Source organism: Pseudochaenichthys georgianus, chromosome 9 (genome assembly GCF_902827115.2).
Source record: "Pseudochaenichthys georgianus chromosome 9, fPseGeo1.2, whole genome shotgun sequence".
Lineage (NCBI taxonomy): Eukaryota > Metazoa > Chordata > Actinopteri > Perciformes > Channichthyidae > Pseudochaenichthys > Pseudochaenichthys georgianus.
The window spans coordinates 14,263,742-14,276,801 of NC_047511.1; the positions used below are offsets into that span (position 1 = coordinate 14,263,742).

At 38.8% G+C, this 13,060-nt stretch overlaps 1 protein-coding gene across 1 annotated transcript in view; it reads right to left on the minus strand.

The window, feature by feature from the left end:
• Window positions 1-13,060, minus strand: part of srrm4 (serine/arginine repetitive matrix 4) — a 67,576-nt gene that overhangs the window by 18,853 nt on the left and 35,663 nt on the right. The window contains exons 2-6 of the mRNA XM_034090388.2: window positions 12,190-12,324; window positions 4,687-4,770; window positions 4,498-4,578; window positions 4,383-4,409; window positions 4,115-4,165 (exon numbers count right to left, since the gene is read on the minus strand). Coding sequence (XP_033946279.1) covers window positions 4,115-4,165; window positions 4,383-4,409; window positions 4,498-4,578; window positions 4,687-4,770; window positions 12,190-12,324 — 378 coding nt within the window. The remainder of the gene's footprint in view (window positions 1-4,114; window positions 4,166-4,382; window positions 4,410-4,497; window positions 4,579-4,686; window positions 4,771-12,189; window positions 12,325-13,060) is intronic.

Consider the following 13,060-nt stretch of genomic DNA (forward strand, 5'->3'; position numbering starts at 1 on the left):
TGCAACTGCACAAAGTCGGCAGGTCAATGAAGAACAAGGAAAATAGTCCATTAACTATTTAGGACATTTACACCTGACAATTCTACTGCTAGGACCGTGTTGACCTAGGGTTAGAGGCTCCATCAACATACCCCAGCCTGATATCTGGCCCAGGAACTTTGATTTGTGATATTCTCCATCTTAGTCTCCCCGCATTTCTTGCAAGTAACATTAAATTACATTGTAGATCCTGTTTGAAAACATATGTGTAACCCTAACCCTCCCCATTGGGCATCTTTTTCTTGGCATTAGCGCTGCTTTACCAAATGTCAGCAACTAACTTACTGACTTTCTTTAAAAGTAATTCAAATAGGTCAGGGGTTGTGCTTACTGATGTTTTACCCCCCCGTTGATAAAACAATCAACCAATCAGAGCACAGCAAGAAGGGTTAGGAATGTGGATGGCATCTTGCTCACTGGCTATACCCTGTAGCATATGTAAAATGACTGGCATATGCAAAATGTTTGAATCTTGTTTTTTCTGATGCATATGAGCAGGAAAAATAGGAGAGCACATCAGAGAAAGTGAAAGTATAAAGAAACAGCGAAGGCATGAAGAGCATAAAAGAGGCGAGAGTTGAAGAGAGCTGGAAAAGGAATGGATTCTGTTGAAGTAAGAAGCAACCTAACTTGGCTCTGTGCTTACAAACAACGGCGCGCTCATTCAAAGTCGAATTATAAGATGTTGCAAGACCACAGTATGAAATTGGTTTTTCTTACCCTCTTCCACCACTTTTTGAACTCCCTTTGTGGCTCAAGCAGTCAATCGCTTTTTCCTCTTCTATGAGGGATTTTTCAAGCTTTGCTCATAGAAATAAACGCCTGCGAGTTTGTGTATTCACCCTTCGTGTCCCTACATGTGAGGATTCTTTCTATTTCTTCCTCAGCAATGGCTGTTCTGAAAAGGGTGGATAGGCGGTCAGTGTATGTTTTGGTCATTGGATTTTCTTTTCACAAATGGATATTCAAAAACAAAAAACGACTGGATATTTGATTTTTTTTTTTAAATTGAAAAACCAAAATTGAAATAAAAGGCGTTTTTCTTTATCATGGTCAAAAAGGGATTTACTAAACTTAAAAACGGGATGATTTTCATTTTCTACTTCTCAAAACAAAAAATGAAATCCATAGAAAACAGAAACAAAAAAACTACCGGTTTTTCATATTTTGCTACCGGAAGTTACCTTACAAAATAAGAATGCAGATGAGGACGGTCAATCCGTGTATCTACGGTCCATTTGTTTTCACAACAAAAAAAGGCAAGACATATATTGAGCCCAGAAAATGGATGTTATTAAGGGCTAAATATAACAGGCCGATGTCTAAAATGGACAACATTGTTAGGAGATTTAAACAATAGGCCTCCAGCGATTCTGCACTGTGGTAAACTCAGCTGTCACTAGGGTGACCAGATGTCCCGCTTTGTGCGGTACTGCACAGCATTTTCACGACTTTTGGTGCGTCCCGCAAATTGAGACGATGTCCCGCATATTTCATTTTGATTGGCTAAAATGCTTTTCTAAAATCTGATTTATGACATGAATCAGATGCGGAGAAAGGCCGGCTCGGTTTGCTGACGGCCGGTGTTGTGTCAAATGATGCACCCCCGTCGTGAAATGCACCCCCTGGCCTGCCGTAAAAATCACCCCCCCAAAAGATATGCTTCTATTAATCCCACCCTCAAGCACTTTGTAGGGTATAGTTGTAGGACTAGTACCAATAAATGGAGCACGTTTCATGTATGTGACACGTTTATTGTCAGAGATAGCAAGGGGTGCATATCGTGGCAACCAGGCTGTTCATAAAAAGCACCCCCCTAAATACAAATGTTTCTATTAATCACCCTCAAGCACTTGATGTAAACATAAACAATACATTGTAAAGCACAAGTACAAGCACAAGTATACAGGCGGGACGTCACAATTAAATAAAAACATATTAAATAAAAAATGTACTGAAAAATAAGTGACGAATGAATGCAAAATCCAGGATTCGACAACCCAACCATCAAAAAGAGAACATAGAATAGCGGACTATACATTAAAATGCGCATTCCCGTGTCAAGGGGTGCATTTCACGACGGGGGTGCATAATTTGACACAACACCGGCACCGCCCTTTATCATTATATGTTTTAAACAGCATCATGTAAGTTGCGCTGACAGGCGACAGAGGTTCACAGTGTACCCCCCCCCGCTAACAGTTCACGAGCATCCATAGTGTCTCTCCATCCCCCGTTGACAGTTCATGCGTCGACATTGCATTTACATGTCCCACATTGTCCCACACAAACATACTCGAGCAGAAGTGGCTTGATTTTGTTCTCAGCAGGGGACTTTGACAGAGGATTTCTCATAAAGTACAGCGTACAATTACTTCAACGTATGTAGGCTACTATGGAGTAAAAGTAAAAGTACTTAATTTCATTTCTGGTAGCATAAAGGTAAGTAAATAAAGGTTAATTCATTTTTCTGTTTTGTACCTCCTCCTATTAATATCTTTGTACATCCTGCACAAAACTTTTTATTGTAGAGATCACTTATAGTATCTTCTTGATTTTTTATATTCTATATTTCTATCACTGATCTTCTACTTTCCCCCTATGAAAGTATGTACTCTTAATATTTTTTTCATCAAATATAACACATAAAAACAATAATTCAATAACGTGCTTTAACCACTAGGCGGTGCACACAAGGTACACACAGCCATAATAACTTTGTATTATTAGTGTAGGACACTTGTATTTACAATATCTGAAGATGTGTAGTTTTATTCATGTTTTCACATAATTTTACAGAATATTGCTATATTATTTCAGACTCAGTATTTATATTCTTATATTCAAAGAAAATCAGTAATATCTTTAAAAACTAGAAGTCCTTTTATATCAGCTGTGCACCGTTATGGTGTAAATATAACCTATCTACGAATTAGATCAAATGTAAAAGTCAGCCGAATTAGTGTTGATACTGCAAGGAGACGTATTGTGTGAAGAGAAATTGAAGATGTTGTTTAAATGTTGATATATTTATGATCCACGTCAAGTATTCAATTTTGGCGGCATTTCTTCCAGTTTTTCCAAAGGTCTTCTCATCAGGGCTCTATAAATAAAGAATTACGGCAGATCTTAATATGTAATGCAGCCGAACCGTGTATTACAATGCCGTTATGTGATGACTTTCAAAGAAAAAAGAAAAAACACTCGGAATAAAGTATTATTTAATTTTTTTTAAAAAGTTTTTCGGATTTGATATGGCATGAACACCATATCCCTACATGCATTGCGGCTAAAACATCCAATCAGCGATCTTAAACCATAACTGAGGATCTTGGGTAATCAGTTCAGTGGCTGTGTATCACAATGATGCTACGTCTGTTTCCGGTTGTTTTTATTTTGAAATTCAGTTCCTGACGGACGCCAAAAAAGCCAGAGATTATGGAATTAAACAAATACATAAAAACAAGGATAATTGTGTGTTATTGGTGAGTAAATAACAGTGTGTTATTTAGAAAAGAATAACAAATTAGAAGGAAAAAAAGATTTAAAAAAATACAGATTTCAGTATTCTGAGGCTCTGAGCCCCATTTCTTTTCCTCACAGACGGACTCAGATGAAAATATTCGTGGTGGCCAAACGGCGGTACTACACTTCCGTTTGGTTGCCAGGCCCGGAAACACTTTTTCCCATTGATTTACATGGGGAAAGAGTGGTCTGTAAATCGTTGGATAATTTTTTTTAAACTAAATAAACTACCCAGTATGAACATTTGTATAGCCCTTATTAAAAACATTAGGTCCTCAAGTTGTAAAATGTGCTAACGTTATTCTGAGAGTTATTTTCCTCGGCATTATGAACGCGGATCTAACCCACGGGACTGTGCCGCCCGGCACGTTCATGTGACTTGTTCAGTACTACATGAGTTTTTGAATATCCATTTGTGAAAAGAAAATCCAATGACCAAAACATACACTGACCGGCTTACCATGGAGAAGGAAAAGGAGGCTGAGGGAATACAAAAAGTTGTGTATGATTTAGAGAGTACGTGATTCTAATGCAACAATCACAGACTGACCTTTTCTTGTGCTTGCGCTCATCCTTCCTCTTATGTTTTAAACTTGAAGAACTGGTGGGAAGAAAAATAATAGAATTAAGAGCGAGCAGCCTGCAAGCAGCCTGCTTTCTTACTAATACATGAAAGGAATTGGCTTTTCAGTTGGAAATCTTACCGAAAGCAGAAGCTAAATATTAACTACTTTATGACACAAATTAATCCAGGTGTTTACTCTTTCAAATGAATATTTAACCATTTGAAAGGCATACATTTGTAATCAAACACATACCTGTGCTTTGACTTTTTGGAGGTATACCTGGAACAGGGGAAAAAAGAGGATTTCAGTTATCTTAAAATAAATGTCATGCCATATTTCCAATATTGTTGGAGAAAGCAAGAACTACCTATGCCGTTTGCTTTTCTTGGAGCTCTTCTTCTTCTTCTTTTTCTTCTTCCTCAGCGGGGACAGGCTGTAGGAAGGAGACCTAAAGCCGGAGAACAAATAAACATGAACTATAGAGAGAACCAAGCTTCTTCCTGTACACATTTTCTTAGTTTGTTTAGTTTAGAGTCATATCATTTTGGGAACTGACCTTTTCCTTTTCCTCTTACGCTCAGACTTTCGCTTTTTCTTCTTCCCCTTGGGCCGAGGGGAGAGTTCCTCATCAAAGGAGGGGCTGCGAGCAGAGACAGAACAGAGGGGGCACGTCAGTCTTCAGTGATATGAAATGGGGAATCTCAGCAGCAGCAGTGATTCTAATATTTCTTCCAATGTTTGGACTTTTGGAATTGTATTTACAGAATATATTGCATTTGCTGAGAGTTAAAAGGTTATTCCACTCAATTTCGAAAAGTTACTTTTTGCTTCCCTCTTGTATTATCTACCAACACAGATAGTTTAAGTTGTATTTGCCAAGTTGGGGTATCCGTCTCTGATATTTCTTCCTCCACCTTATACAACAGAGGTTAATGGATTCTCAACATCCCAGTGGTCATGGGAAATAGGTCCATATTGGACAATTCTAGAGCTCGCAATTTAAATGCAATGCCAAAGATAAGTATATACATTCAGAGTAGGGTGGTCCTTAGTGCCATGCTCATTTTCAAATTCATTTATTTTAAGCTCCAACCACCGTCATTCGTTAGTATAGTCAAGAAAACTCTCCTGGTGAATTGTATTCAAATTCCAACAGCATTTACCCCTCCCTCATCAACCTTGAAGTTTAGCCTCACGTAGGGTGGTCCTTAAAATTTAAAGTCGGGAAGTCTAAGCTCCAACCCCCAGAATTCATTCTATTAGTCAAGAACAATCTTTTCATCAATCTGACAACATTTACCCCTCCCTCATCGACCTGGGCTGCCACACCAGCAGCCATGGTGCTGCAACTGAGGCTAAACATCAAGGTCGATGAGGGAGGGGTAAATGTTGTCAGATTGAGGAAAAAACTCACCAGGAGAGTTTTCATGACTAATAGAATGAATTCTGGGGGTTGGAGCTTAGACTTTCCGACTTTCAATTTTAAGGACCACCCTAATACAGAGCGTGCCTGTGGCAGTCTGTGTGGTGGAGCAGTGTGCATTCAAAAGTGACCAATTAAGCGTTGGGTTTTTTATTGACTTTAACCACGACCTTACCCTGAGCTTAGCCATAGTGCAGTTGCTATGCACACATTCAGTGGAACAAGATCATTAAAAAAACAAGCATTGTCCGAAGCGGATAACACAAAACAGAAGCATTGGTACTGAACAAAAGTGAAAAACAATCAATCTTGACATGCTTTCCAGGCAACAGGGTTGACGATCCTGTGGTGGTGCTCAAAGTATTACAAAATATCTAAAGTATTTAGGTTAATAGTGGTTGTTTGTCCATTTCAAATTTCACTTTTCAAGGCTGTGAGCGCAACTAAAGAGAATTGTGAACATTTGTTTTTGTGCCATAGCCCTTGCTGGAGGCAATATATTATAAGTTATCTACCAATTTTTACATGTGATGCCCCAGTGTAAAAGTTGCTTACTTTTCTACAGTTTTCTATACCTTTCAACTCATAAAAAAATTATTTTCCGGCAAATAAATAACCCTCACAGAATGAGTGGGGTAAAATAATCCACATGACTCATGGCTGGCATCACACAACTGCACGCAAATGCATCCTGATTCCCTCTCACAACAAACACAAGCAAGATTATCTGTGAGCTGAATGTCCTATACCAGATGATCCCATGACAACAGGATGATGAAATCCTATCGGGACTGTTTTAAAAGTACAAAGCAGATCGCATGTCAGTGAGTGTCACTGAAGTTGAGGCTGATGACAACCTGGCCTCTCTCAGAGGGGGAGATAGATCTGTGATACACCCCATCCCCTGCCAGCGCCCATAGCTTACGCCTTGGAATCTGTGTTGTGCATTTCTATTGGCTGTAATAATTGTATATTTTCTACTGTGCCAATACATATAATGTACAAAACATAACCTGTAATCTTTCACTGTGTTCAATGTACATTCAGGCAGTAATCCCTACAAAATATTACCTTTATGAATGTAAGAATTGATTGTTTAATAATATCCTTTTTTTATCCTGATAATTAAAACATTTTTGGATTCTTGTGAGAAAAACAATGTTAGGAAAAGTGTTTTTATTTATCTTAGGGATTCTCTATAATTCAATTGAGTATGGGTACTTAGAGAGTACTAAGAGACCTGTTTTACTCTATTAAGTGAAATATTGATCACTGAGCATTTGGGATCTGAGTAGCCGCGACTTGGCTGTGTGACCAAATGATGTCACTGCAGGTATATTTCTCCGGACCAGAGGAATGAGCATGAGCGTTCTTGCGCAAAAATACCAGTCCAAACAGCTGGCAGCTCTTCTTTGAGGAACTAAATGTAATGATTATTAATAATTTGGTCAAGTTAAAACAAAAAACATTCACAGGATCCAGGTTCTTCAATTGTTATAAGTTGCTGCTTTTCTCTCACTCCTGTATGTTAATATAATTCTAAATATAATGTCTTTGTGTTCGAGACTGTTGGTCCATTATCAATATGACTTTTGAGACTCACTTCTGAGGTTTATTGAACTCAAGATAATCCACATATTAACCACTCCCTTAAATTGCTGTATGCAGTGTAGCATGGCTCTCATTGGCTCAGTTGTTTCCGGGGCCATTTAGATTAAGTGTTTACAAAGAGCCTTGCGCTAGACAAATGAACGCAAGCAGCAGAGTCCTCCTCGAAACACATCTGCCGCCATTCACCGTGACTCAAGGACGTGGGGAAGGTGAAGCTTCAGCTGAATTCAAGGACACGCAGGAGTGACAATCAATCAAGTTTTTTATCGATTCCTTCGTGACATACAAGTGCTAGTTGTTTTCTTCTCCACTGAAAAACAAAAGTTCCCTCCAGAGGAAGTTTCCCTCCCACACACTCCACCCCTGCCTGAAACGCCCTGTGTGTAGTCCTTGGTTTACTTCCCTTTACATAGTGACATCACTATGTAACACTTCTATTGACTTGCGCTCCAACACATTGTACGTAATAGGCTAAGGGGCGGGACATCTCTAAGCGGTTGACCAATCACAACAGAGCCGGCCGGCTGACTGGGCTCTGGTTTCAGACAGAGGGTGACAAGAGGTGCTGCAGCACAGGCAGTATGAGATGGATAAAGACCTTTTTGAACTTTTTGAGCATGGAAACATGTCACGGTAAAGGCACTAAACAATAACGAAACCTGAAAATCAGCATGACAGGGCCCCTTCAAGCACTTTCTTAATACTTGACTTTTGCATTGAACCAACAGCAGGTCACAGTTACAGGTGAGTGTGATCAGAAGTGGTCCGGACAGGGACAAACTGCACCCCAGCTTGATGTATGCGACTACAGAGCTCTGGAGACTACCTGCCTGTTTCATTGGATGCAGAAGACTGTCTCTCTATAATAAATGGCCCTGCTTGTAGTCGGCAGTTTGGGAGCATTAGGAACTGAAATGCATTAGAGCTGATTAGACCGACCAAGCCCAAGTACACTCTCCTGGTAATGAGAACACTTTGTCACTCATTAACACTTCTACCATTCTGGCCTTGTAGGAAGAGAGCACACGGAAAGTATTTGCATTTGTTCTTGCCAGCAGAAACAGTCTATTTTCATGAGGTGGAGAGAATGAAAGGGACAATGAGAGAATAGTCAATTGCTGGCTACACTGGGAATGGTGATTGCGCAAAACAATGGCGTATGGAAAAAAGAGATTTAGGGGACACCTGATGAGAATATGCTCAATGCAGTCTATTTTCCTGAAAACATTTAGCTTTTTCCCGGGGTCGCTATCATGCACAAGTACTGTAATTGTAACTGCATCTTAGATATGCTGTTATAGAAAAAATACATCACTCAAAGCCCATATATTGTACATTTGGATATTGAATTTCTTATGTTTCTAGTGGGGTTGTCGAGGAATACAACCTTTTCTGGGAACAGAATTAAATGCAAATGGTTAATTTCAATGTCACTTGTTCTATTAAAAGATGTGTTGGTAACACGTGCTTTCTGAAACACTGTAGCTAACTTATAGTCTATAAGGGAGCTGCTGTCAGTTGGTTCTGTTTCATGTTATAATTAACATTGATTAATTAACTGGCTTCTGGCCAATTAGCAAGATAACAATTCAAAGAATACATGTCTTTCTCAACAGAGGAGAGTTTTCACAGGCACTTGCAGTGCTTTGTAAATGAGACAAAGACTTTGGAAGTGTATCCACCTCATTAGCCACATTTTACCAGACGGAGATGAATAAACACAAACAATTTATTTCGTTCTTGGTCATTTTTGATAAATTGATGATGTGTTTATAGCCAGAGATGCCTCTGTGTAGCTGTAGAAGCTTGATCCTGACTGCACAGTCAGTAACTGAATAACCTTCCATTGCTCTTGATGACAATTCCATAGACAAAGTTCACCATTTAGATAAGTAGTGATTGTCAGACAATATTGAAGTTGGAGGATTTATAACAGTATAGTCACAATTCTCTAAAATCTGTTTTATAATTCCTTTTAAAGTGCTAATATTCAAAATCAAGGCTCAGCATGACCCTGAGGTCCGCATTTTTGGATATTTATCTATTCCAGAGTCAAGGTTAATAACCAAGTGTGATGAAAGCTGTGTTGGCTCCTTGGCTCTGAAACAGCCAACAGCCCTGCCAACAATGTCTCTGCTTTAAATTTCACATTTTATTGAAAGGTTTTTCATAACAAGTATCACACGACACATATTCACTGTTTTATTGTAAGATGACCTTTTTGAATAGGACATCTTCTGTTATAATGAATGTGTTGTGCTTTTATAAATACATAGAATTATTTTTGTGATAACGACTATTATAAAAATCAACCAGCTGAATGTTAACAATTTGTAGGCTGCCTTCAAACCGACAATAAAAAATCATGCATACAAAATGCAGCTCCTTCAGCGATTGCAGTTGTACATGTATCCAATATACTACTATCATATTATATAATATCAGATAAGGCATGAGTTAAAACACTTTTTTAACTACTCAGTATATGTACCAATGCTGTAGCTTGACTTTTTTCTAACTTTAATCTTGAAATGTCAAGTTTATTCTTAGCATTTCAACTTTATTTTCAATATTATAACTTTATTCTTTTCTTATTTTGACCATATTTTCAAACAAATAACATAGAAAATATTCATACTAAAAAAGGCACTTAGACTTAAAGTTCAAGTTCATTCTCAAAATGTGAAAGAAGACCTTTTTTCTCTGATTCATTTTTTTGTCACGTGTAAGGCAAGGCAAGTTTATTTATATAGCACTTTTCAACACAAGGCAATTCAAAGTGCTTTACAAAAAACGAAAGACATTAAGAAAATGGCATTTAAAATCAGTCATTAAAAAGAAAAGCTAATAAAATAAACATTAAAAGAAAAAATACATGGATAAAAGTTACAGTGCAGTCTAAGATATGAATAGTTCAATTAAAAGCAGCGACAAAAAGAAAAGTCTTCAGCCTGGATTTATAAGTAGTAAGAGTTGCAGCGGACCTGCAGGTTTCTGGGAGTTCGTTCCAGATATTTGGAGCATAATAACTGAACGCTGCTTTACCATGTTTAGTTCTGACTCTGGGGACAGAAAGCTGACCAGTCCCTGAAGACCTGAGAGATCTGGATGGTTCATAATTTAGCAGGAGGTCAGAAATGTATTTTGAGCCTAAACCATTCAGTGCTTTATAAACCAGCAGCAGTATTTTGAAATCTATTCTTTGACACACAGGAAGCCAGTGTAAAGACTTCAGAACAGGAGTGATGTGATCCACTTTCTTAGTGTTAGTGAGGACTCGAGCAGCGGCGTTCTGAATCTGCTGCAGCTTTCTAATAGATTTTTTAGTGAGACCTGTGAAGACACCATTACAGTAGTCGAGTCTACTGAAGATAAAGGCATGGACAAGTTTTTCCAAATCCTGCTGTGACATTAGTCTTTTAATCCTAGATATATTCTTTAGGTGATAGTAGGCTGATTTAGTAACTGTTTTAATGTGACTGTTGAAACTCAGGTCAGAGTCCATGACTACACCTGGATTTCTGGCTTTATCTGTTGTTTTGAACATTGCACACTGAAGCTCAGCACTAACTTTTAAATGTTCTGCCTTGGCTCCAAAAACCATTACCTCAGTTGTATCTTTGTTTAATTGGAGAAAGTTCTGACACATCCAGTCATTGATTTGTTCAATGCACTTACTCAGTGTTTGAATTGGAGCATAGTCTCCTGGTGAAATGGTTATGTACATGTGTGTGTCATCTGCATAGCTATGGTAACTTATTTTGTTGTTCTTCATTATCTGAGCCAGTGGTAGCATGTAGACGTTAAAGAGAAGAGGCCCCAAAACAATGCGGGATTTTTGCGGCCTCAGGGTGAAATATAAGAAATCAGTCAACTAAGATACATCAGACTAAACATCACAACATAGTCGGGCACAGTGCCTAAGCTGAAACTCTGAAAAGACTAAAACACTTTTAAACCTCATTATAGATACATATTTATTAAGCTTATGGGAAAGTGTACAAAAAAAGCAGGGTATTTTATCTGTGTAATAACTATTTAAATGAATGTTTGTGTAACTAAAATATGATTATGATATGCTCTTGATATCCTTCCAACATTGGCTGGGCGGGTGATAATGATGTCACCAGGTCTACTTTCCTTAAGACATGTCTCGTGATTCCTCAGTGAAGTTAAAACAACTCTGCACATCTCACTGCTACTTAAAGCTGAAGTGCTCCAGTGTAACTTCAAATCGCAGAAAAAGGCTCTATTTCAAGGATAACAAACACCATACATCTTTCTCAGTGCGCTCCTTCTTTCAGATGTTTCTTCTTGCACGCACAAACTAGAAAAATGATTATCACAAGCCCGCATGGCTGCATGTTCTCTGCACTCGCTGTCTAATTCAAAAACAAAGAGAAGTAGCCGCTGGGTAAAGTTCATCCGAAGAGAAGTGATTCATGTTTATGATCCTCTCTAACACCTCCAATGTGGCTTCCGTCGTGTTTTATATATCGCTGTCTGCTCCCCTGGTGTGTAACTGCAAAGGCTTTGAAGGAGTCAGATTAATTGAGAGGTTTCCCTTTAAAGGAGAAAAATGCCTGAATCGATTTTTCCCACCTCAGAATAAAAAAGCCTGAAAACTATTCTCAGTGTGTGAAGGAGACTTTTGGTTTAAGGTGCTGGTGAAAAGAAAGGTTCTGAATGACACAGTGTGGGATTCCTCGCAGCATGTTTGTATTTCTCCTCTGGGCCAGGGCTGATAACACTGTTTACTTTCCCCCGAACCAGAATACAGAGATTAGCTCTGTTTTTCTCACCGAGAGTCGAGCCCTCAAGGAGTTTTTGGTGTACTGCTTTATCATCAGTACCAATATCTACAAAAGCATCAACCACAAAACTAATAACATCACAAACCATTCATCATCTGAAATGTTTCATTATGATCAACAATCCCACAACTTCAAGAGATGACTTTCAAGATCAGAAGAACTTCCTTGATGGTATTCAAGTGCTTTTTTGAAATCATTGATTCTCACTCACCTTCGGGCCCTGCGATGACTGTGGTGTTTGCGTCCTTTCCCTTTGATGCAGCCATTTCTGTCCGCGCTGTCCACCCTGGTGTCCACAGCTTTCCTCTCATCAGTCTTGAGCGGCTGGCAGGCGGCTGTCTCCAAGCTGTGAGGCAAGGAAAAAAATTGAATTACTGTTTGCTCTCCTGCCTTTGCATGAGAACTTTTCTTAAAGCCTCTATCATACAAAAATGAGGACGATTTTGGCATGCTTGGTTAGCCTTATTCCCTCTGGTCTACTGGATAAGCATTTTATTCCTCTCCATTTCTCCCTGCCAGCCATTCTCTGGGGGAATTGGAGGTCAGCCATTTCCCATTCAAATCGAGGTGTCAATTGAAATGTTATTTACATGCTTCAGTTAACCTGCATTTTGGTAAAGGGTGTTGTCTATCTTGTGCTGGGCAGATGTAGCGACATGAGATGCATGGTTATTGGTATGGTTGAAGTTCTCTTTCAAATGTTTTTCTGATAAACCAGAGCTATACCATTTTAGTTAGCAGTCTATTTTAAAGCAGGCATAAAAAAGAAAAGGTTTAAGCAATTTTTAAAACAAGGTATATAATTTCTGGTGTTCAAAATGTTCATCCATAGTCAAATTTGGCTGCAGAACAAATTACTAAATAAACTGAATGATTAGATATGAGCACACAGTTCTAGCCCTGCCTATTATCCTCTGTTTTGGTCATGGGAGATTTGAGCGTAATTACACATTCTCCTCTTCTTCGAGTGGCTCCCGTCTGATTGTAATGAGAAGATAATCAGAGCCGGAGATTACTCCTCCTCTTCCCCCAGAGACGAGCAGGCAGGAGCCGTCCCTTTCCGTCTTCCTCACCTTCACTTC